This window comes from Phytophthora sojae (genome assembly GCF_000149755.1).
Source record: "Phytophthora sojae unplaced genomic scaffold PHYSOscaffold_1, whole genome shotgun sequence".
Lineage (NCBI taxonomy): Eukaryota > Oomycota > Peronosporomycetes > Peronosporales > Peronosporaceae > Phytophthora > Phytophthora sojae.
Genome location: NW_009258115.1, coordinates 6,616,293 through 6,639,428, shown reverse-complemented (window position 1 = coordinate 6,639,428; position 23,136 = coordinate 6,616,293). Strand labels below are relative to the sequence as shown.

Here is a 23,136-nt window from a genome sequence, read left to right as displayed (position 1 = left end):
TTCAATATTATATTGAATTGGTAAAATTGCTTGACAGTAATAATGATTTAAATATGACGATAACCAAAGCGAATTATTATACTGATTAAATATTTCAATTCCATGCGCCTTGACAGTGTTTTTGAATACCCTGAAATCATACGAGCCAATAATACAAATTTCAATATGGCGCTTGCCAATAACACATATTTTCGTCATATTAATTGACAATTTTCATATTGAAATTTTTTATTCATACCCCTGGTCAACATCAATTATAATAGTATGAAAATTTAAGTTTCTTGTAGTAATATGAAGCGTTTCATGTATAGTACTCACAAAAATATTGGTGATAATGTTAATAACAGTAACAAGTGCAGACTGGCGCTGAGGCGCGGCGCGTCCTAACCGTTTTAGTAGCAAAAAACACAAAATTGTTCGGTCCGCTTAGAGACCCGCACGCGAAGCGCACCCTGTTCACAAATATGAAGGGTCGTCCCATGGAAGTCTTCCGTACGGGCAGAGTATACACATACCAAGACAACGAAAGAAACAGTATAAAACATTTCCATATTTAGTGGCCCAGATTTCACAAATATGTTTAAAACACCTCCAAGCTGAAGCAGGGCACGTTCAGAAACGAAAAGTGAGCGGTACACTCTCAGCCCTTCAGGCTGAGAGTCGGCAACATGTACTATTGTTGATCACACCACAACCTCTGTACTGAGCTATAGCTAGCTAGCCACCACACCTTCGTCTTGCTTTACTTATCTAAAGACAGACGCTGTATTTACTACTCACCGCCATTCAACCTACAAGTACTGCTTGCGCAGCGCAAGTACGTGCGGCTCCGGGTCCGTCACGAGCTGGGCGCGGAAGTCGGCAATAGCATCGATCTTCTCGCGGACCTCGGGCGTGATCTTGTCCGCGAACTCGAGCGCCTTGAGGTTCTCGTCCAGTTGCTTGATGCTCGTGGCGCCAAGGATCACCGTGGACACGTGCGGGTTGGACGCCACCCAGGCAATGGCCAGTTGCGCCATGGAGCAGCCAAGTTCGTTGGCAATCTCTGTAAGCTTCACCACCTTTGCGATCTTCTCCTCCAGCCCGTTCGAGAGCAGGTTCTTGTACAGCGGAATGGACAAGCGCGAGCCCTCCGGGATACCGTTGCTGTACTTGCCAGTCAGGATACCCGATGCCAGCGGCGACCACGTGGTGAGGCCGTAGTCGTACTTCTTGTACAGCACGTCGAAATCGTACTCGACGCGCGAGCGCTCCAGAATATGGTACTGCGGCTGGTCAAACACCTGCAGCGACATCAGATAACAACATGATCGTTGGTCTCCGATGAGTCCCGGCAACCTTTTAATTAATTGAGCGTACCGGACGGATCAGACCAAGACGGTCTGCGATCTCGCAGGCCTCGATAATTTCCTGGGCTGTCCACTCGCTAGTGCCCCAGTAGAAGGCCCAGCCTTGTTCGATCACGAAGTTCATCGCACAGACCTGCAACCAAACACCAACTAGGTTAGCCCACCGGCAGATCCCAGGCCAACTTGCTGGAACGTACCGTTTCCTCCATGGGGGTGAACGGATCAGCGCGGTGGCAGAAGACGAGATCCACATAGTCCAGGTCGAAGCGCTTGAGGGATGCCTTCATGCCCTCCACAATGTGCTTGTGGCTGTTGCCGCCCTGGTTCGGGCCCGGCTTGGTGCCGAAGAAGAGCTTGGTGCTGATCACCAGGTCCTCGCGGCTCCAGGCACCACGTTCAATGCCAGCCTTGACCACCTTACCCATAACGAGCTCGGAGCGACCGTTCTCGTAGACCTCAGCGTTGTCGAAGAAGTTGATGCCTTGCTTGTACGCGTGCTCCATGATGGTGTAGGCCTTCTCGAAGCCGAGCTGCTGGTCGAAGGTCACCCAACTGCCGAACGACAAGCGGGAGACCAACAGACCCGAGTTGCCCAGGAAGCGATACTTCATGTTATGCGAGGAGGTGGTGCTCATGGTTCGGGGAACGAGATGCTGTTGCTGCTGCTGCTACTTCGGCGGTAAATCGAGTTATGACGGCCGGAACGGCACTCGTGGTCGAGTCTGACGTAGCTGAAGCAGCGGGACCCCAGCGCCAGAATGCCGGGATGCTTAAAGGTGGAACCATGGTCTCTCTGCACGAGGACGAATCCAAGGCGACGTGGGGCTGGTGCCGCCAGGGCAAACGGAGACTGGTTCGTGCGGCATCTTGTCGATTGAAGACGGCACGAACACTGGCTGATCCTGGCGGTGCAAAGCTCGGGCATGGAATGCATAGACAGGAAAGGTGTCGCCACCGAATTGTAAGCACTCCGGTTGACGTTGACCCCCCCCCCCCCCCACACGCACAATTAACCACGACAACCATCTACATGTACCTAGCCACCTAAAGTATTTGACTCGTAAGGCTACGCTAGCAATAATACCCACTCAAAAGTTATCCTTAGGACTACCACTTGATGATCAAGTGGTGAAGTTTGCCGGGGCCGTACACACATCAAGCTGATGTGTGTACAAACTTGAATCGGTAGTACCTGTACACACATCAAGTATTACATGTAGTGCTGCTGATGCGGACACCCGAACTTGCAGCCTGCAAGGCTCAGGGCAAACGCGACGGTAATGTTGAGTCAGTCAGTCTAAAATGAAAGAGCCAACCAATTCGAAGTGCAGCACGAAAGAATACCTGTGATCTGCGGTGGGCTGCGTTACATGGTAGCAGCAAGGGGGTTATTCACACGAAGCTCGCCCTTTGTTGTTATACCAGGTTACACCGGCACACCATGGCGCCTGCTGCTTTCATGATTGCAAAAACTTTCTCACGTCACATTTGCGCTTTGGCTAGCCGCTACACCACCACGTTCGAGCGCTTCACGTGCCATGACATCGCCACCTTTGCGAACACGACGCCCGGGGCAGGCACGAGTGGCAAAGGTAAACAATATTGGCAGCGGTTGCCGACCAACTCGAATGCTTTGTACTACAACCTGTCTACAAAGTTTGTAGACAGGATCATATCATACCGGAGACTGTGAAGACACAAGCTGTGTCTACCTCAAATTGAAGATTGGTCCACTTTGGATACTTTTATCGTATCCGTCCACGCGATTGGCTGATGACACGCATACAAAATCCAAGTGCAGTCTGACTGCTGATCAATGGGCGGCTTCGTCAGAAGCCATCACTGTTGAATCTTCCCCCAAGAGCTCAAGTCGCAGACAGCAAACACCCCTCGCCTCTCCTCGCCACGATGGCCGCCCCCACGCACAACATGAAGTACCGCTTCCTGGGCAACACCGGCCTGCTGGTGTCCCGCCTGTCGTTCGGCAGCTGGGTGACCTTCGACACGCAGCTCGACTTCGAGAAGGCCTACAGCATCATGGAGCACGCGTACAAGAACGGCGTCAACTTCTTCGACAACGCCGAGGTGTACGCCAACGGCCAGTCGGAGCTCATCATGGGCAAGGTGGTGAAGGCCGGCATCGAGCGCAAGCTCTGGAGCCGCGAGGACCTGGTGATCAGCACCAAGCTCTTCTTCGGCACCAAGTCCGGCCCCAACGACGTGGGCAACAGCCGCAAGCACATCGTGGAGGGCATGAAGGCGTCGCTCAAGCGCTTCGACCTGGACTACGTCGACCTGGTCTTCTGCCACCGCCCCGACCCGTCCACGCCCATCGAGGAGACCGTGCGCGCCATGAACTTCGTCATCGAGCAGGGCTGGGCCTTCTACTGGGGCACCAGTGAGTGGTGCGCCAAGGACATCATCGAGGCCTGTGAGATTGCCGACCGCCTCGGCCTGATCCGCCCCGTGTACGACCAGCCGCAGTACCACATCCTCGAGCGGTCGCGCGTCGAGTACGACTTCGACGTGCTGTACAAGAAGTACAACTACGGCCTCACCACGTGGTCGCCGCTGGCGTCCGGTGTTCTCACGGGCAAGTACAGCAAGGGCATCCCGGAGGGCTCGCGTCTGTCGATGCCGTCGTACAAGCAGATGCTGTCGAACGGCCTCGAGGAGAAGATTGCCAAGGCGGACAAGCTCGCCGAGGTGGCCAAGGAGGTGGGCTGCTCGCTGGCGCAGCTGTCGATCGCCTGGGTGGCCGCCAACCCGCATGTGTCTACGGTGATCCTTGGTGCCACGAGCATCAAGCAGCTGGACGAGAACCTCAAGGCTCTTGAGTACGTGGACAAGATCACGCCCGAGGTCCGCGGGAAGATCGACGCTATCGCTGACTTCCGACCCAAGGTTGTGCCCCAGGCTGAGCCGTTCGTGATTAACCTGCGCCAGAAGTGGCTGTAAGTGTCGTTTCCAGTCGTGTCCATCGGGTTGCGCAGTACTGAGCAGTGTGAAACCCCAAGCTTAGATGAACACACTTAAGCCCAGCGGTTCATCTGCATCGAAGAAACAAAGAATTGTTGTGTGCACAAGTAGGTTGTGGCTTGCAAGTCAGTAAACTTGTACTAAGTCAAAAAGATAAACAAACTGCCTTGAAAAGCAACGTTTTCCTCTACTGTCCCTCTTCCCGATAAACGTCTTGAAGAAGCGGTTCATTCCTCGACTCACCTACAGTAGTCAAGAACAGCATGAGTCAAACCCACGTGTTTGTCTGTACTTTCGTCAAGGACGAAGAGCCCAAAGCGACGGACAGCACAAGCCGCTGCAAGGCAGCAAGCGTGTCAGCTTGTGCCAGGCGACGGTCGACAGACGTAGCACTGCAGTTTGAATGTGATCTACCGGGCTGTCCTGCGCAGTAGCTCCATTGTTTTGCACTGGAGTCGTCGAGGCTCGAGCCAGGGCTATCCTACCCACCTAGAAGTACTATCTACTCACGAGGCTCTGCTGGAAGATCGCTACGCAGACGCGCTTGAAGTAAATCCCAAGCAGCGTCCTGCGTAGGTGGCGAGCATCATACCAAATTTACATGTTCTACCCACAAGGCGAGCGCTGCAACTTCGGCCTTACACGCACCGCACGTTGACGTTTCGAATAGCTCGGCCGTATCCTGCATTACCCAGCAACGGTAATGAAAGGGATTGGCCATCCTGCACGCGTGACGGGGTCGACTAGATCCGATCGACTCGCCGAGCCTTGCGGATACAGCGTTGAACGCTTCCGGAGCTCGACAATCGATAGGCGGTCTCCCTACCAGGAAGTTCCTGTCAGGCTAAACGCTGATCCAGCATACTACGATTACAGCCTTCTGCTTGTAGCTATCACAACAGCAATTGATCTATCCGCACGATGAAAGCATGGCCCTGCATCTCGTTTCAGTAGAATACGCAGTCGCTTTGGACCTACCCACACGAGCGTTAACACGCAACCACCATTTCCTATAACCATGTTTCGCGTTTATTAGACTGAATACAATGCGCAGCGATAGCGGCCACCCCAACTTTACGACAACTACACTGCTGGACATGCACACATGCACAAGCGCACACGAGCGCCTCATACTTACTTGCTTACTTGCTTGCTTCGCGAGCTGGCCTCTCTTGTAACTTGCTCTCATCGCCACCGACGTAGTAGTAGTACTGGTGGTGGTGGTGATCGTCGTCGTCGTCGCTGTCTACGCGCCGGGCACGGGCGAGCTCTTCTTGAGCTTGAGCGCCGCCTGCGCCGCCGCGAGTCGGGCGATCATCACGCGCATCGGCGAGCACGACACGTACTTGAGGCCCACCTTCTCGAAGAACTCGATGGACTGCGGGTCGCCGCCGTGCTCGCCGCAGATGCCCAGCTCGATCTTGGGGCGCGTCGCGCGGCCGCGCTCCACGGCCAGGCGCACCAGCTCGCCCACGCCCTCCTGGTCCAGCGTCTCGAACGGGTCCTTCTCCAGCACGCCGTGCTTCACGTAGTAGGACAGGAACTTGGCCTGCGCGTCGTCGCGCGAGATGCCGAACGTCATCTGCGTCAGGTCGTTCGTTCCGAACGAGAAGAACTCGGCCACCTCGGCCAGCTTGCCGGCCTGCAGCGCGCCGCGCGGCACCTCGATCATCGTGCCCACCTTGTAGTCGAACGACTTGCCGCGCTTGCCGATCACGTCCTGCACCACCGACTTGACCAGCTTCACCTGCTGCTCCAGCTCCTCGAACGAGCCCACCAGCGGGATCATGATGTGCGGGTGCACCGAGATGCCCTCGCCGGCCACCTTCACGGCCGCCTCCGCGATGGCCTTGGCCTGCATCTCCGTGATGCCCGGGTGTACGATGCCCAGACGGCAGCCGCGCAGACCCATCATCGGGTTCGCCTCCTTCAGGCCGGCCAGGCGCGACTGCACCGTCGCCTTGCTCACCTTCATCTCCTTGGACAGCGTCTCGCACAGCTCGTCCAGCGCGCTACCCTCGTGCGGCAGGAACTCGTGCAGCGGCGGGTCCAGCATACGGATGGTCACCGGGAGGCCGTCCATGGCGCGGAAGATGCCTTCGAAGTCGCCCTGCTGGAACGTGCACAGCGCGTCGAGCGCCTCCTGCTGCGCCGGCGAGTCCAGCTCCACGGCGCCGATCATGCGTCGCACGGCGGCGATACGCTGCGCGGAGCTGAAGAACATGTGCTCCGTGCGCGTGAGGCCGATGCCCTGCGCGCCGTGGGCGCGAGCCTCGCGGGCGTCCTCGGGCGTGTCGGCGTTCGTGAACACCTCCATGCGGCGGTGCGCGTCCACCCACTTCATGAACTGCGCCAGGTCGCCGCTCATGGCAGCCTTCTGCAGCTCCTGCTCGCCCTTGATCACCTCGCCCGACGTGCCGTTCACGCTGATGTAGTCGCCCTCGCGCAGCACCACCTCGGCGCCGCTCGACGTGTGCACGCGCATCGTCTTGCTGTTGGCGTCGATGGACAGCGCGCTGCAGCCGCACACGCACGGCTTGCCCCAGCCGCGGGCCACCACGGCAGCGTGCGACGTCATGCCGCCGCGAGACGTGAGGATGCCCTCGGCCGCGTGCATGCCGCCCACGTCCTCGGGCGACGTCTCCTCGCGCACCAGCATGACGTTCTCGCCGCGCGCGAACCACGCCTCCGCGTCGGCCGCCGTGAACACGATCTTGCCCACGGCCGCGCCCGGAGACGCCGGCAGGCCTCGGCACAGCACGTCCTTCTGGTACCCCTTCTCGTTGGCGAAGCTCGGGTGCAGCAGCTGGTCCAGGTGGCGCGGCTCCACGAGCATCACGGCCTCTTCCTCCGTGATCAGCTTCTCGCGCCACATGTCCACGGCGATCTTCAGAGCGGCGGGGCCCGTGCGCTTGCCGTTGCGCGTCTGCAGCATGAACAGCACGCCGTCCTGCACCGTGAACTCCGTGTCCTGCACGTCCTTGAAGTGCGTCTCCAGCGTGTGCACGGTCTCGTCGAGCTGCTTGTACACGGTCGGCATCTTCTGCGCCAGCTCCGAGATGGGCTGCGGCGTGCGGATGCCCGCCACCACGTCCTCGCCCTGCGCGTTCAGCAGGAACTCGCCGTACAGCTTGTTCTCGCCGTTGGCCGGGTTACGCGTGAACAGCACGCCCGTGCACGACTGGTCGTTGATGTTGCCGTACACCATGGCCTGCACGTTCACGGCCGTGCCCTTGAGGCCCGTGATCATGTTGATCTCGCGGTACTTGACAGCGCGCGGGATGTTCCACGAGCGGAACACGGCCTCGATGCCCATGCGCATTTGCTCCCACGGGTCCGACGGGAACGAGCGGCCGTGCCTCTCGTACACCTTCTTGTACTTCTGCACCAGCTCCTTCAGGTCGCTGGCCGTCAGCTCCACGTCGAACGTCACGTGGCGCGCCTGCTTCATGGCCGACAGCTCGGCCTCGAAGTCGTCGTGCGGGATCTCGAGCACCACGTCGCCGAACATCTGCAACAGACGCCGGTAGCAGTCGAACGCGAAGCGCTCGCCGCCGCGCTTGGCCACGCCCTGGACGATCTCGTCGTTCAGACCGAGGTTCAGCACCGTGTCCATCATGCCGGGCATCGAGATGGCCGCGCCGGAGCGCACCGACACCAGCAGCGGATTGGCCGCGTCGGCGAACGTCACGCCCAGCGCCTTCTCCATGAGGCGCACGCCCTGGCGCACCTCGTCCATGAGGCCGTCCGGCAGGCGCCCGCCCACCGCGTAGAATTCTTGGCACACCTCCGTCGTGATGGTCAGTCCGGGCGGCACGTTCACGCCGTTGCGCGCCATCTGGCACAGGTTGGCGCCCTTGCCGCCCAGCAGCGGCTTCATGCTGCCGTCGCCCTTGCTCTCGCCCTTCACGAACGTGAAGACGCGCGGGTGCTGCAGCACTTGACTCATGCTTGAGCGGGGGGGGGGGGGGGGGGGGTTGCTCTGTTGCTTGTTCTTGGTTGGGTTAGTTGAGGAATGAGCCTTGTCCCGAACTCGGTCTGCTCGGCTGCGGGCCTGCTGGCCGATTGCCACGATGCCCCGGGACCTGCTGACGCGTGAGAGAGACGCGAGTCGGGTTGGTTGCTTGGCGGCGGCCTTCGAAGATTTGGTTCGCAGTAACTGCTCCGGCGTGTCAATCTTGGTGCTCGGACCTAGATGGACGCGGATCGGCTGCGTGATGTCGACTTCGGCCTAAGTCGACGGGCCTGGTCTATGCTGCAGCGTTGAAGATACTTCTCCAGGTTGAAGTGGCGTAGACGAGGCGTTATCAGGGCGCCTTGTCTATATCGCGACTACCGCATTTCAATTAGAAACGAATCGCTCCGATTTAGAAACGAGGCTTTCCGGTGGTTGACAGCGCGCATCACGCTGGGCTACCATGCCACCAAGGCTGGGCAGGATTCGACTTGCAAGCGTTGTGGTCGAGAGAGGGCCACAAGGCGCCGCGCCCGAGCTCCGCGAGCGCGCGGGGCGCAGAGACGCCTCCGAGCGTGGATTCATCGCATACTAACCGTATTGCAATTTTTGATGCGCGCGTGTCTGGCTGGGTCAGGGCTGCTCCGATTTTCGAAGCCTAACGCGGGCGGCCTCCGACCAAGCGGCGATGTGGCTTTCATACGACTGTACGTGGCGTGCTGCAGCTCAGCCAGGGCCTTGCCTTGGTACCGGAGGCACCAGTGATGCGGGCTGCAGTCGGCAGCTAGTGCAGAGACCTCTGCCGCTATGTGAAGGTTGGGGCTGGTGTGGTGACTCCCTTCGGAGTAAGGCTAGTGCCATGATATGAACAGCAGCTCGAGCTACCATGCCGCGAGACAACGGGTGGATCATCATACAGGCCGTTGTAGCCTCTGAGGTGGCTGGCTTGTGTCGGCGGATACGCGTGCGTGGCGACAGCCATGCCGATGCCCCCATGCCAAGCACCGTTGCTGATTGCTCAAGGCTGTGTTGACCTTTGTGTTGCTCGTACGACTTGCTTGTTGAAGTGCGTCCTGCGCAGAGAGACGCGCAGCGAAAACCTACATACCGGCAGAGAATCGTGGTTAGCTTGACTTAAGTCGACATGCACGCCGTCGACTTAGCGGCCGTGTGCTTTGCTGCTTGAACTCGGCGTATCTGCACATCTACTAGATGTAAATGCCATCTAGCTTTCAGATCGATGCTTGGAGAATGCGGCATGCTAAGAAGTCATTTCAAGGCGTCATGCCGCAGTGCCCATGTCGGCAACACCACCAACTTACCTATCTCATCGAAGTCTTGACATGATCAAGTGCATTTGTCTCCAAATGTTACGACTAGCTAAAGCTTCACTCACTACTCACTTTCCTCTCGTTCCTCCTCCCGACAAGCGTCTAGAAGAAGCGGTTCATTCCTCAACTCACCTAGTCAAGAACGGCATGAGTCAAGCGATCCAGCACCCACGTGTCCGTTTGTACTTTCGTCAAGGACGAAGAGCCCAAAGTGACGGACAGCACAAGCCGCTGCCAGGCAGCAAGCGTGTCAACTTGTGCCGTGTGGGTGGCGCGCCATGGTGTCACTCCTCTGGATTGGCCAGCACCCCGGGGGTGTGCCAAGAATTCTGCGTGGTGGGCGGACACCTGCCCAACGACTTGATGGTCGAGGCCAGGCAGAACGCCGGTCTCACAGGAGAGAGACGCAGTGCGAGTCAGCGCTAGGCGGCGCAAGGGTGCACGGTGCGCGTGGCCGACGCGATTGCGGATGAAATGGACACGGTGTTAACTTGAGTCTGAACGCCAAGGCCGTCCAGCGCGTGGCGTCGTGCAGATCTTCACCGCCGCTGCGTTCGTGACGCCAACTGAAGACGGAGCTCTGCTGTCTTTTGTCGCCGCCCAGCGTGATCCGGATGAAGTGGCGCAGGGGTCAGGACAATGCAGCAGGTCGCCGCGGACACTTGGGCGCGAGGTCTGAGCGTAGAGGACGGAGACACGGGGCCACCTTGACTCAGCTTCTGCGTCACCGAGGCGAGACGATGCTTGACGCCGTCGCAGAGGTGCTTGGTTCTCTCGCGCCGAGAGTGCCGCGACGACCTGCGCAAGACAGCCGGGGTGCGAATATGAGGCTGCGCGACGGCTCAAGATCCCGGAGCGGCCAGCTTGGCACTATGCTAAGTCGACACAGGCTCCGCAAAAACACGCTGCGGCCGAACTTCAACAAATCGATTTCTAAAGGGGAAACTTAGAAACGAGCTTTCCGACGGTCGGCAGAAGTCTCAGTAGCGCTGTAGTTTGAAGCGATGTGTTCTACCAGACGTCCCTGTTCAGTAGCTTCATTTGCTGGCACTGGGATCATCGATGCTTGAGTCATGGCTATTCTATTGCGAGACTCTGCTGGAAGATCGCTACGCAGACGCGCTTGAAGTAAATCCCAAGCAGCGTCCTGCGTAGGTGGCGAGCATCATACCAAATTTACATGTTCTACCCACAAGGCGAGCGCTGCAACTTCGGCCTTACACGCACCGCACGTTGACGTTTCGAATAGCTCGGCCGTATCCTGCATTACCCAGCAACGGTAATGAAAGGGATTGGCCATCCTGCACGCGTGACGGGGTCGACTCGATCCGATCGACTCGCCGAGCCTTGCGGATACAGCGTTGAACGCTTCCGGAGCTCGACAATCGATAGGCGGTCTCCCTGTCAGGCTAAACGCTGATCCAGCATACTACGATTACAGCCTTCTGCTTGTAGCTATCACAACAGCAATTGATCTATCCGCACGATGAAAGCATGGCCCTGCATCTCGTTTCAGTAGAATACGCAGTCGCTTTGGACCTACCCACACGAGCGTTAACACGCAACCACCATTTCCTATAACCATGTTTCGCGTTTATTAGACTGAATACAATGCGCAGCGATAGCGGCCACCCCAACTTTACGACAACTACACTGCTGGACATGCACACATGCACAAGCGCACACGAGCGCCTCATACTTACTTGCTTACTTGCTTGCTTCGCGAGCTGGCCTCTCTTGTAACTTGCTCTCATCGCCACCGACGTAGTAGTAGTACTGGTGGTGGTGGTGATCGTCGTCGTCGTCGCTGTCTACGCGCCGGGCACGGGCGAGCTCTTCTTGAGCTTGAGCGCCGCCTGCGCCGCCGCGAGTCGGGCGATCATCACGCGCATCGGCGAGCACGACACGTACTTGAGGCCCACCTTCTCGAAGAACTCGATGGACTGCGGGTCGCCGCCGTGCTCGCCGCAGATGCCCAGCTCGATCTTGGGGCGCGTCGCGCGGCCGCGCTCCACGGCCAGGCGCACCAGCTCGCCCACGCCCTCCTGGTCCAGCGTCTCGAACGGGTCCTTCTCCAGCACGCCGTGCTTCACGTAGTAGGACAGGAACTTGGCCTGCGCGTCGTCGCGCGAGATGCCGAACGTCATCTGCGTCAGGTCGTTCGTTCCGAACGAGAAGAACTCGGCCACCTCGGCCAGCTTGCCGGCCTGCAGCGCGCCGCGCGGCACCTCGATCATCGTGCCCACCTTGTAGTCGAACGACTTGCCGCGCTTGCCGATCACGTCCTGCACCACCGACTTGACCAGCTTCACCTGCTGCTCCAGCTCCTCGAACGAGCCCACCAGCGGGATCATGATGTGCGGGTGCACCGAGATGCCCTCGCCGGCCACCTTCACGGCCGCCTCCGCGATGGCCTTGGCCTGCATCTCCGTGATGCCCGGGTGTACGATGCCCAGACGGCAGCCGCGCAGACCCATCATCGGGTTCGCCTCCTTCAGGCCGGCCAGGCGCGACTGCACCGTCGCCTTGCTCACCTTCATCTCCTTGGACAGCGTCTCGCACAGCTCGTCCAGCGCGCTACCCTCGTGCGGCAGGAACTCGTGCAGCGGCGGGTCCAGCATACGGATGGTCACCGGGAGGCCGTCCATGGCGCGGAAGATGCCTTCGAAGTCGCCCTGCTGGAACGTGCACAGCGCGTCGAGCGCCTCCTGCTGCGCCGGCGAGTCCAGCTCCACGGCGCCGATCATGCGTCGCACGGCGGCGATACGCTGCGCGGAGCTGAAGAACATGTGCTCCGTGCGCGTGAGGCCGATGCCCTGCGCGCCGTGGGCGCGAGCCTCGCGGGCGTCCTCGGGCGTGTCGGCGTTCGTGAACACCTCCATGCGGCGGTGCGCGTCCACCCACTTCATGAACTGCGCCAGGTCGCCGCTCATGGCAGCCTTCTGCAGCTCCTGCTCGCCCTTGATCACCTCGCCCGACGTGCCGTTCACGCTGATGTAGTCGCCCTCGCGCAGCACCACCTCGGCGCCGCTCGACGTGTGCACGCGCATCGTCTTGCTGTTGGCGTCGATGGACAGCGCGCTGCAGCCGCACACGCACGGCTTGCCCCAGCCGCGGGCCACCACGGCAGCGTGCGACGTCATGCCGCCGCGAGACGTGAGGATGCCCTCGGCCGCGTGCATGCCGCCCACGTCCTCGGGCGACGTCTCCTCGCGCACCAGCATGACGTTCTCGCCGCGCGCGAACCACGCCTCCGCGTCGGCCGCCGTGAACACGATCTTGCCCACGGCCGCGCCCGGAGACGCCGGCAGGCCTCGGCACAGCACGTCCTTCTGGTACCCCTTCTCGTTGGCGAAGCTCGGGTGCAGCAGCTGGTCCAGGTGGCGCGGCTCCACGAGCATCACGGCCTCTTCCTCCGTGATCAGCTTCTCGCGCCACATGTCCACGGCGATCTTCAGAGCGGCGGGGCCCGTGCGCTTGCCGTTGCGCGTCTGCAGCATGAACAGCACGCCGTCCTGCACCGTGAACTCCGTGTCCTGCACGTCCTTGAAGTGCGTCTCCAGCGTGTGCACGGTCTCGTCGAGCTGCTTGTACACGGTCGGCATCTTCTGCGCCAGCTCCGAGATGGGCTGCGGCGTGCGGATGCCCGCCACCACGTCCTCGCCCTGCGCGTTCAGCAGGAACTCGCCGTACAGCTTGTTCTCGCCGTTGGCCGGGTTACGCGTGAACAGCACGCCCGTGCACGACTGGTCGTTGATGTTGCCGTACACCATGGCCTGCACGTTCACGGCCGTGCCCTTGAGGCCCGTGATCTTGTTGATCTCGCGGTACTTGACAGCGCGCGGGATGTTCCACGAGCGGAACACGGCCTCGATGCCCATGCGCATTTGCTCCCACGGGTCCGACGGGAACGAGCGGCCGTGCCTCTCGTACACCTTCTTGTACTTCTGCACCAGCTCCTTCAGGTCGCTGGCCGTCAGCTCCACGTCGAACGTCACGTGGCGCGCCTGCTTCATGGCCGACAGCTCGGCCTCGAAGTCGTCGTGCGGGATCTCGAGCACCACGTCGCCGAACATCTGCAACAGACGCCGGTAGCAGTCGAACGCGAAGCGCTCGCCGCCGCGCTTGGCCACGCCCTGGACGATCTCGTCGTTCAGACCGAGGTTCAGCACCGTGTCCATCATGCCGGGCATCGAGATGGCCGCGCCGGAGCGCACCGACACCAGCAGCGGATTGGCCGCGTCGGCGAACGTCACGCCCAGCGCCTTCTCCATGAGGCGCACGCCCTGGCGCACCTCGTCCATGAGGCCGTCCGGCAGGCGCCCGCCCACCGCGTAGAATTCTTGGCACACCTCCGTCGTGATGGTCAGTCCGGGCGGCACGTTCACGCCGTTGCGCGCCATCTGGCACAGGTTGGCGCCCTTGCCGCCCAGCAGCGGCTTCATGCTGCCGTCGCCCTTGCTCTCGCCCTTCACGAACGTGAAGACGCGCGGGTGCTGCAGCACTTGACTCATGCTTGAGCGGGGGGGGGGGGGGGTTGCTTTGTTGCTTGTTCTTGGTTGGGTTAGTTGAGGAATGAGCCTTGTCCCGAACTCGGTCTGCTCGGCTGCGGGCCTGCGGGCCTGCTGGCCGATTGCCTTGCAGTCAAGATGATCAGGCCGTTGGACCTCGCGTGCGAATCGCGTGTTGACTGGCACGCGTTCCAACGGATACCCATGGCCTGTCGCCACCATGCTGGATTGTTGGTGATTGCTAAAGGCTGTGGAAGGGAGCCGCAGCACCCGATTTACGTATGCTAGGTGTTCATGAGAGGAAGTCTTCCACGTTGAAGTCTGTCCTGCACAGAGAGACGCATCACCTACGTACCGGCGGAGCAGCTTTCTAGCTTCGCTAAGTCGACATCCAGGCATCGACTTAGCGGCCTGCTACATAGACATGAGAAGCGTAGACGAGTCCATTTCTATAGAAAGGTTCCTCCAGTTTCTACTTACAAACGACATAATACTGCTCTATTTGTTTTGATGTATCCATTTCTAACCGTTAAGAAATATAGAGATCATATCTTTGTGCACAACCTTGAGAAGTTCCATATGACAACGCATCGTAACGGAATCCCCTTCAAGTTGACCTATGATGCCTCGGTAGCTACTTTCATAGAACGTTGGCAGTGACGACAGCAGAAAGTATCCAACAACAGCAAAACACTGCGTCGCGATGGCCGTCGACCAGCAGGCCCGCAGCCGAGCAGACCGAGTTCGGGACAAGGCTCATTCCTCAACTAACCCAACCAAGAACAAGCAACAAAGCAACCCCCCCCCCCCGCTCAAGCATGAGTCAAGTGCTGCAGCACCCGCGCGTCTTCACGTTCGTGAAGGGCGAGAGCAAGGGCGACGGCAGCATGAAGCCGCTGCTGGGCGGCAAGGGCGCCAACCTGTGCCAGATGGCGCGCAACGGCGTGAACGTGCCGCCCGGACTGACCATCACGACGGAGGTGTGCCAAGAATTCTACGCGGTGGGCGGGCGCCTGCCGGACGGCCTCATGGACGAGGTGCGCCAGGGCGTGCGCCTCATGGAGAAGGCGCTGGGCGTGACGTTCGCCGACGCGGCCAATCCGCTGCTGGTGTCGGTGCGCTCCGGCGCGGCCATCTCGATGCCCGGCATGATGGACACGGTGCTGAACCTCGGTCTGAACGACGAGATCGTCCAGGGCGTGGCCAAGCGCGGCGGCGAGCGCTTCGCGTTCGACTGCTACCGGCGTCTGTTGCAGATGTTCGGCGACGTGGTGCTCGAGATCCCGCACGACGACTTCGAGGCCGAGCTGTCGGCCATGAAGCAGGCGCGCCACGTGACGTTCGACGTGGAGCTGACGGCCAGCGACCTGAAGGAGCTGGTGCAGAAGTACAAGAAGGTGTACGAGAGGCACGGCCGCTCGTTCCCGTCGGACCCGTGGGAGCAAATGCGCATGGGCATCGAGGCCGTGTTCCGCTCGTGGAACATCCCGCGCGCTGTCAAGTACCGCGAGATCAACATGATCACGGGCCTCAAGGGCACGGCCGTGAACGTGCAGGCCATGGTGTACGGCAACATCAACGACCAGTCGTGCACGGGCGTGCTGTTCACGCGTAACCCGGCCAACGGCGAGAACAAGCTGTACGGCGAGTTCCTGCTGAACGCGCAGGGCGAGGACGTGGTGGCGGGCATCCGCACGCCGCAGCCCATCTCGGAGCTGGCGCAGAAGATGCCGACCGTGTACAAGCAGCTCGACGAGACCGTGCACACGCTGGAGACGCACTTCAAGGACGTGCAGGACACGGAGTTCACGGTGCAGGACGGCGTGCTGTTCATGCTGCAGACGCGCAACGGCAAGCGCACGGGCCCCGCCGCTCTGAAGATCGCCGTGGACATGTGGCGCGAGAAGCTGATCACGGAGGAAGAGGCCGTGATGCTCGTGGAGCCGCGCCACCTGGACCAGCTGCTGCACCCGAGCTTCGCCAACGAGAAGGGGTACCAGAAGGACGTGCTGTGCCGAGGCCTGCCGGCGTCTCCGGGCGCGGCCGTGGGCAAGATCGTGTTCACGGCGGCCGACGCGGAGGCGTGGTTCGCGCGCGGCGAGAACGTCATGCTGGTGCGCGAGGAGACGTCGCCCGAGGACGTGGGCGGCATGCACGCGGCCGAGGGCATCCTCACGTCTCGCGGCGGCATGACGTCGCACGCTGCCGTGGTGGCCCGCGGCTGGGGCAAGCCGTGCGTGTGCGGCTGCAGCGCGCTGTCCATCGACGCCAACAGCAAGACGATGCGCGTGCACACGTCGAGCGGCGCCGAGGTGGTGCTGCGCGAGGGCGACTACATCAGCGTGAACGGCACGTCGGGCGAGGTGATCAAGGGCGAGCAGGAGCTGCAGAAGGCTGCCATGAGCGGCGACCTGGCGCAGTTCATGAAGTGGGTGGACGCGCACCGCCGCATGGAGGTGTTCACGAACGCCGACACGCCCGAGGACGCCCGCGAGGCTCGCGCCCACGGCGCGCAGGGCATCGGCCTCACGCGCACGGAGCACATGTTCTTCAGCTCCGCGCAGCGTATCGCCGCCGTGCGACGCATGATCGGCGCCGTGGAGCTGGACTCGCCGGCGCAGCAGGAGGCGCTCGACGCGCTGTGCACGTTCCAGCAGGGCGACTTCGAAGGCATCTTCCGCGCCATGGACGGCCTCCCGGTGACCATCCGTATGCTGGACCCGCCGCTGCACGAGTTCCTGCCGCACGAGGGTAGCGCGCTGGTCGAGCTGTGCGAGACGCTGTCCAAGGAGATGAAGGTGAGCAAGGCGACGGTGCAGTCGCGCCTGGCCGGCCTGAAGGAGGCGAACCCGATGATGGGTCTGCGCGGCTGCCGTCTGGGCATCGTACACCCGGGCATCACGGAGATGCAGGCCAAGGCCATCGCGGAGGCGGCCGTGAAGGTGGCCGGCGAGGGCATCTCGGTGCACCCGCACATCATGATCCCGCTGGTGGGCTCGTTCGAGGAGCTGGAGCAGCAGGTGAAGCTGGTCAAGTCGGTGGTGCAGGACGTGATCGGCAAGCGCGGCAAGTCGTTCGACTACAAGGTGGGCACGATGATCGAGGTGCCGCGCGGCGCGCTGCAGGCCGGCAAGCTGGCCGAGGTGGCCGAGTTCTTCTCGTTCGGAACGAACGACCTGACGCAGATGACGTTCGGCATCTCGCGCGACGACGCGCAGGCCAAGTTCCTGTCCTACTACGTGAAGCACGGCGTGCTGGAGAAGGACCCGTTCGAGACGCTGGACCAGGAGGGCGTGGGCGAGCTGGTGCGCCTGGCCGTGGAGCGCGGCCGCGCGACGCGCCCCAAGATCGAGCTGGGCATCTGCGGCGAGCACGGCGGCGACCCGCAGTCCATCGAGTTCTTCGAGAAGGTGGGCCTCAAGTACGTGTCGTGCTCGCCGATGCGCGTGATGATCGCCCGACTCGCGGCGGCGCAGGCGGCGCTCAAGCTCAAGAAGAGCTCGCCCGTGCCCGGCGCGTAGACAGCGACGACGACGACGATCACCACCACCACCAGTACTACTACTACGTCGGTGGCGATGAGAGCAAGTTACAAGAGAGGCCAGCTCGCGAAGCAAGCAAGTAAGCAAGTAAGTATGAGGCGCTCGTGTGCGCTTGTGCATGTGTGCATGTCCAGCAGTGTAGTTGTCGTAAAGTTGGGGCGGCCGCTATCGCTGCGCATTGTATTCAGTCTAATAAACGCGAAACATGGTTATAGGAAATGGTGGTTGCGTGTTAACGCTCGTGTGGGTAGGTCCCAAGCGACTGCGTATTCTACTGAAACGAGATGCAGGGCCATGCTTTCATCGTGCGGATAGATCAATTGCTGTTGTGATAGCTACAAGCAGAAGGCTGTAATCGTAGTATGCTGGATCAGCGTTTAGCCTGACAGGGAGACCGCCTATCGATTGTCGAGCTCCGGAAGCGTTCAACGCTGTATCCGCAAGGCTCGGCGAGTCGATCGGATCGAGTCGACCCCGTCACGCGTGCAGGATGGCCAATCCCTTTCATTACCGTTGCTGGGTAATGCAGGATACGGCCGAGCTATTCGAAACGTCAACGTGCGGTGCGTGTAAGGCCGAAGTTGCAGCGCTCGCCTTGTGGGTAGAACATGTAAATTTGGTATGATGCTCGCCACCTACGCAGGACGCTGCTTGGGATTTACTTCAAGCGCGTCTGCGTAGCGATCTTCCAGCAGAGTCTCGCAATAGAATAGCCATGACTCAAGCATCGATGATCCCAGTGCCAGCAAATGAAGCTACTGAACAGGGACGTCTGGTAGAACACATCGCTTCAAACTACAGCGCTACTGAGACTTCTGCCGACCGTCGGAAAGCTCGTTTCTAAGTTTCCCCTTTAGAAATCGATTTGTTGAAGTTCGGCCGCAGCGTGTTTTTGCGGAGCCTGTGTCGACTTAGCATAGTGCCAAGCTGGCCGCTCCGGGATCTTGAGCCGTCGCGCAGCCTCATATTCGCACCCCGGCTGTCTTGCGCAGGTCGTCGCGGCACTCTCGGCGCGAGAGAACCAAGCACCTCTGCGACGGCGTCAAGCATCGTCTCGCCTCGGTGACGCAGAAGCTGAGTCAAGGTGGCCCCGTGTCTCCGTCCTCTACGCTCAGACCTCGCGCCCAAGTGTCCGCGGCGACCTGCTGCATTGTCCTGACCCCTGCGCCACTTCATCCGGATCACGCTGGGCGGCGACAAAAGACAGCAGAGCTCCGTCTTCAGTTGGCGTCACGAACGCAGCGGCGGTGAAGATCTGCACGACGCCACGCGCTGGACGGCCTTGGCGTTCAGACTCAAGTTAACACCGTGTCCATTTCATCCGCAATCGCGTCGGCCACGCGCACCGTGCACCCTTGCGCCGCCTAGCGCTGACTCGCACTGCGTCTCTCTCCTGTGAGACCGGCGTTCTGCCTGGCCTCGACCATCAAGTCGTTGGGCAGGTGTCCGCCCACCACGCAGAATTCTTGGCACACTGGCCAATCCAGAGGAGTGACACCATGGCGCGCCACCCACACGGCACAAGTTGACACGCTTGCTGCCTGGCAGCGGCTTGTGCTGTCCGTCACTTTGGGCTCTTCGTCCTTGACGAAAGTACAAACGGACACGTGGGTGCTGGATCGCTTGACTCATGCCGTTCTTGACTAGGTGAGTTGAGGAATGAACCGCTTCTTCTAGACGCTTGTCGGGAGGAGGAACGAGAGGAAAGTGAGTAGTGAGTGAAGCTTTAGCTAGTCGTAACATTTGGAGACAAATGCACTTGATCATGTCAAGACTTCGATGAGATAGGTAAGTTGGTGGTGTTGCCGACATGGGCACTGCGGCATGACGCCTTGAAATGACTTCTTAGCATGCCGCATTCTCCAAGCATCGATCTGAAAGCTAGATGGCATTTACATCTAGTAGATGTGCAGATACGCCGAGTTCAAGCAGCAAAGCACACGGCCGCTAAGTCGACGGCGTGCATGTCGACTTAAGTCAAGCTAACCACGATTCTCTGCCGGTATGTAGGTTTTCGCTGCGCGTCTCTCTGCGCAGGACGCACTTCAACAAGCAAGTCGTACGAGCAACACAAAGGTCAACACAGCCTTGAGCAATCAGCAACGGTGCTTGGCATGGGGGCATCGGCATGGCTGTCGCCACGCACGCGTATCCGCCGACACAAGCCAGCCACCTCAGAGGCTACAACGGCCTGTATGATGATCCACCCGTTGTCTCGCGGCATGGTAGCTCGAGCTGCTGTTCATATCATGGCACTAGCCTTACTCCGAAGGGAGTCACCACACCAGCCCCAACCTTCACATAGCAGCAGAGGTCTCTGCACTAGCTGCCGACTGCAGCCCGCATCACTGGTGCCTCCGGTACCAGTTGCCGTAGCCAGCGAGTACTCTTGGACTGGCAACGGGCACAACGCAATAAGCGAGGGTATCGAGAGCCTTGAGCTTCATTCGAATCTGGTAAAACCTCCTGTTGAGTAAACCGTGAGTCCTTGAAAACTCCAGGTGGAAGCCCATGCGCTGCCATGTCACTTGTAGACGCTCCAGGTACGTGTTGAAATATGCCGTTTTGAATGATGGCATTGCCGCAATGGCTTGACCGTACCGCGGTTCTCGCCGCGTGAGCCCTTCAAACCTGTACCTTGCTTTGCTGAAGCCAGCTAGATGGCAGTACCTGCGGGCGCCGACGGAGATAACGGTCTATTTGGGGGGGAGACGTCGAACTTGTCTCATTGCGTACTTGATTCGGGCTCATGCTCTCCTCGACAGCCGTTTTATCTACCGGGCGATCTGTGGGACCTGCGAAGGGCATTGCGCCGGCGATTGCGGCGCCTTTTGCGAGGAATCGATGTAACATGTTGCACTTGGTTTTAGGCCGTCCACTTTTGAACTGAGCGAGACGAGGGCGTCGAGCTGTCCCGATACCTGTCTCTCCTCCAAACATTACATCCCTCACAAGATAGATTTTTGGATGTGCATCTCCCTTCATCTGATTGGATAGTCGTTTGCCTTAAATGAATAATTAGTCAATCGCTGTACTGTGTAGCTCAGTTGTAACAATACAGAACTACACAGTCACCGGAATCAGGAGGTCCACCCCTGGCTTGTCCATCATATAGTATGGAAGTGTTGGAGGCTATCAAGCTCAAAAAGCTGCCTGCTGGCGCTGGTCGCCGCCGCCACGAACCGGTCGCGTTGGAAGGCTTCAAAGCGTCGGTGATCAAGGACGGTTAGGACAGTGGGCCGCACTCCTTTCGCCCTCACGCCGCCTCTGCCTTTCTCCCGCCGAGCCATGGCGGCGTCAAGAAGGCGCTGGCCTCCAAGATGAAGGAAACGGCGCGGCTTCCAGCTCTGCTTCAGCAGCTCACCCAGACCGCAACAGAATCCCAAATGGTACGGCAGATACCTCTTGTGGCCCCAGGAGCTACGGTTCTCCTCAACCACTTTCCGTTTTTAAGGCCAATTTATCAACATGATGCCCAAGACGTCGGGTTGGCGGGCGGTGCCTTGGTCAGCTTCTGAGGAGATCGATCGATTGAAGAGCGCCAACACCTTGGCCAACTCGCATTGTTACTTAGTTCCGACGCCAGCTCTCGTCCTAATTGCTGCGAGGTCTGCTGCTGTCTCTGACCCCCCACCGAAAGGGGGGAGGAGCCCCAGATTCCTGGTCCAGATCGGCGAATGTGCATTGTATCGCTAGTGTTGCTGGATGCAACCACGTCGCTTTCGGTGGGGGGTCAGAGACAGCAGCAGACCTCGCAGGGTTGGCTTTAACAGTTGCTTCTTCTTTTCCTTCTTCTTGTTCGTGTCGTTCAAGAACTCACGACTGCTTTACGCCTACGTTGTTGTGGCTGTGACGGGGACGGGGGCTCGCGATTGGCTAGCGGCCAGCTCCCGCCTTCTTGCTGCAGGTAAAGCGAGGCGCCTCCCTCACCACCTCACTAAACCCGAGCTTGTGCCCAGCGTACAAAATATAGCAATAAGCTGGAATATGACAACCTGGAGTTCCTGCATCTGTGTTTTTTTATCCCGCCAGCGCCGTCCAAACGTAGTGGTTAATAGTAATAGTTTTGACTCCGGGGATGCTGCCAGAGATGGCGGAGAAGATGTTAAACTCATGAAACAATCCAGTGTTTTCAGGAAAATGCCCAGCACTGCGATGCAACAGAAGAGAAGAGGTTAGAGGGCAGACATCGAACGAACCACCGAAACATACTCAATCCCATACTTACATTCATTAAGTTCTCTACGAATGGTTATCCTCGTCGGGTTCAAGCAATCCAAGAGGACAAATTTGAGGATTTGACTGGATCATCCTTGGCGGAGGGGCACCTCAAACTCCCACGAAAGACATGATATTTTGCTCCAAACTGACCTTCTCGTCGCTCTTCGTCTCGAGCGGCTGCGTACAGCATGCGAGTCACTGCAGCTGCTTTGGGAGTGCGATATTTTTCCGTTTCTCTGCTTTCGGTCAGCGAAGTAACAATGCGAGTTGGCCAAGGTGTTTGCGCGTGCACGAATATCGTGCAGCACGATTGCCAGAAGACGGTGGATCCGGTACGAGAGCAGCGTAAGAGCACCAACCGCGAACCCGAGCACGTCATTTACTACCGTCGTAGTGAAGATGTCCTTGCCGTGCTGGCCAGCATCGACGCAGCGACGGCAGCCGTGGCTACCAATGCGCTCTATTGTACGGGTCCTGTGTTGTTTACTTCGCCCGGGTACTTGCTGCTACTGGCTACTGGTGAAGTCTGCATGGACGCAGTGCCAGAACTGCCAGGGTGTAGCATCACCACCTTTCTTCACCACAGCATCGGTGTACTAAGCTTTACAATATTCGAAGCGCAACCCATCACGCGTCGTTCCGGTCCTCATCGTGACAAAGCTGGCCTTTTGCCACCCCTAAAGAGTTAGGGTTGACTCTTAAAAACTGACTGCCCCGACTCCGGCAGAACAAACCTATATGCACGATCTGAGCAGCAATCGTTCGTTCCGGGCGCACTCCCTACGATTAGGATGCATTGGGCCGGACAACAAGCTCTACTGAACCACGGAACAGACCCAACGCCGATGGAGCCGACGCCGCGTCCATGCTCCAAGTGGAGCAGCTGCAACAATGTTTGGCCGTGTTGGAGGCCGAGAACGCAGATTGGAAGAAACTGGCCATACCGAGACATCTCCGTCTTCTTGCGCGGATCTGGAAATGACAGCGATGTAGCAGCCCAAATGGTGATGAAAACGATTTATTTTACGTACGGTGGTGTCGTCGAACCAGTCGCCGGAGGAAGTTGCAGCAGCGTGTTCACCTCATGAACAAAACTTCAAACTTCAACTAAACGGAAGGACCAAAACTTTGGCGCCCTGCTGTCATAAAACGTATGTACAGTATGAAATAAATGTACTCACATGGACGCCTGAACCAAGTCTTGGATCGCCTGCAATAATCACTGCGACTCCAGACATCTTCGTCCTG

General features: G+C 59.2%; 7 protein-coding genes across 7 annotated transcripts; 3 read left to right on the top strand and 4 right to left on the bottom strand.

The window, feature by feature from the left end:
- Positions 1 to 791: 791 nt before the first annotated feature.
- PHYSODRAFT_477401 (hypothetical protein) lies at positions 792 to 1,984 on the bottom strand (the record flags this gene model as incomplete). Its single annotated transcript, XM_009517504.1, has 3 exons — positions 792 to 1,283; positions 1,360 to 1,482; positions 1,547 to 1,984. 3 exons carry the CDS (start codon positions 1,982 to 1,984, stop codon positions 792 to 794), a joined length of 1,053 nt encoding a protein of 350 aa, XP_009515799.1.
- A 1,226-nt stretch (positions 1,985 to 3,210) lies between these two features.
- PHYSODRAFT_552261 (hypothetical protein) lies at positions 3,211 to 4,307 on the top strand (the record flags this gene model as incomplete). Its single annotated transcript, XM_009517503.1, has 1 exon — positions 3,211 to 4,307. The coding sequence occupies exon 1, from the start codon at positions 3,258 to 3,260 to the stop codon at positions 4,305 to 4,307; it is 1,050 nt and encodes a 349-aa protein (XP_009515798.1). The 5' UTR covers positions 3,211 to 3,257.
- A 1,267-nt stretch (positions 4,308 to 5,574) lies between these two features.
- Positions 5,575 to 8,277, bottom strand: PHYSODRAFT_477009 (hypothetical protein; the record flags this gene model as incomplete). Its single annotated transcript, XM_009517502.1, has 1 exon — positions 5,575 to 8,277. The coding sequence occupies one exon, from the start codon at positions 8,275 to 8,277 to the stop codon at positions 5,575 to 5,577; it is 2,703 nt and encodes a 900-aa protein (XP_009515797.1).
- A 1,339-nt stretch (positions 8,278 to 9,616) lies between these two features.
- On the top strand, positions 9,617 to 10,418 carry PHYSODRAFT_353549 (hypothetical protein). Its single transcript, XM_009517501.1, has one exon. The coding sequence runs from the start codon at positions 9,627 to 9,629 to the stop codon at positions 10,038 to 10,040; it is 414 nt and encodes a 137-aa protein (XP_009515796.1). The 5' UTR covers positions 9,617 to 9,626; the 3' UTR covers positions 10,041 to 10,418.
- A 1,007-nt stretch (positions 10,419 to 11,425) lies between these two features.
- Positions 11,426 to 14,155, bottom strand: PHYSODRAFT_552258 (hypothetical protein; the record flags this gene model as incomplete). Its single annotated transcript, XM_009517500.1, has 1 exon — positions 11,426 to 14,155. The coding sequence occupies exon 1, from the start codon at positions 14,126 to 14,128 to the stop codon at positions 11,426 to 11,428; it is 2,703 nt and encodes a 900-aa protein (XP_009515795.1). The 5' UTR covers positions 14,129 to 14,155.
- A 788-nt stretch (positions 14,156 to 14,943) lies between these two features.
- PHYSODRAFT_477481 (hypothetical protein) lies at positions 14,944 to 17,646 on the top strand (the record flags this gene model as incomplete). Its single annotated transcript, XM_009517499.1, has 1 exon — positions 14,944 to 17,646. The coding sequence occupies one exon, from the start codon at positions 14,944 to 14,946 to the stop codon at positions 17,644 to 17,646; it is 2,703 nt and encodes a 900-aa protein (XP_009515794.1).
- Positions 17,647 to 18,653: 1,007 nt separating this feature from the next.
- PHYSODRAFT_353548 (hypothetical protein) lies at positions 18,654 to 19,444 on the bottom strand. Its single transcript, XM_009517498.1, has one exon. The coding sequence runs from the start codon at positions 19,432 to 19,434 to the stop codon at positions 18,985 to 18,987; it is 450 nt and encodes a 149-aa protein (XP_009515793.1). The 5' UTR covers positions 19,435 to 19,444; the 3' UTR covers positions 18,654 to 18,984.
- Between the last annotated feature and the right edge of the window lie 3,692 nt (positions 19,445 to 23,136).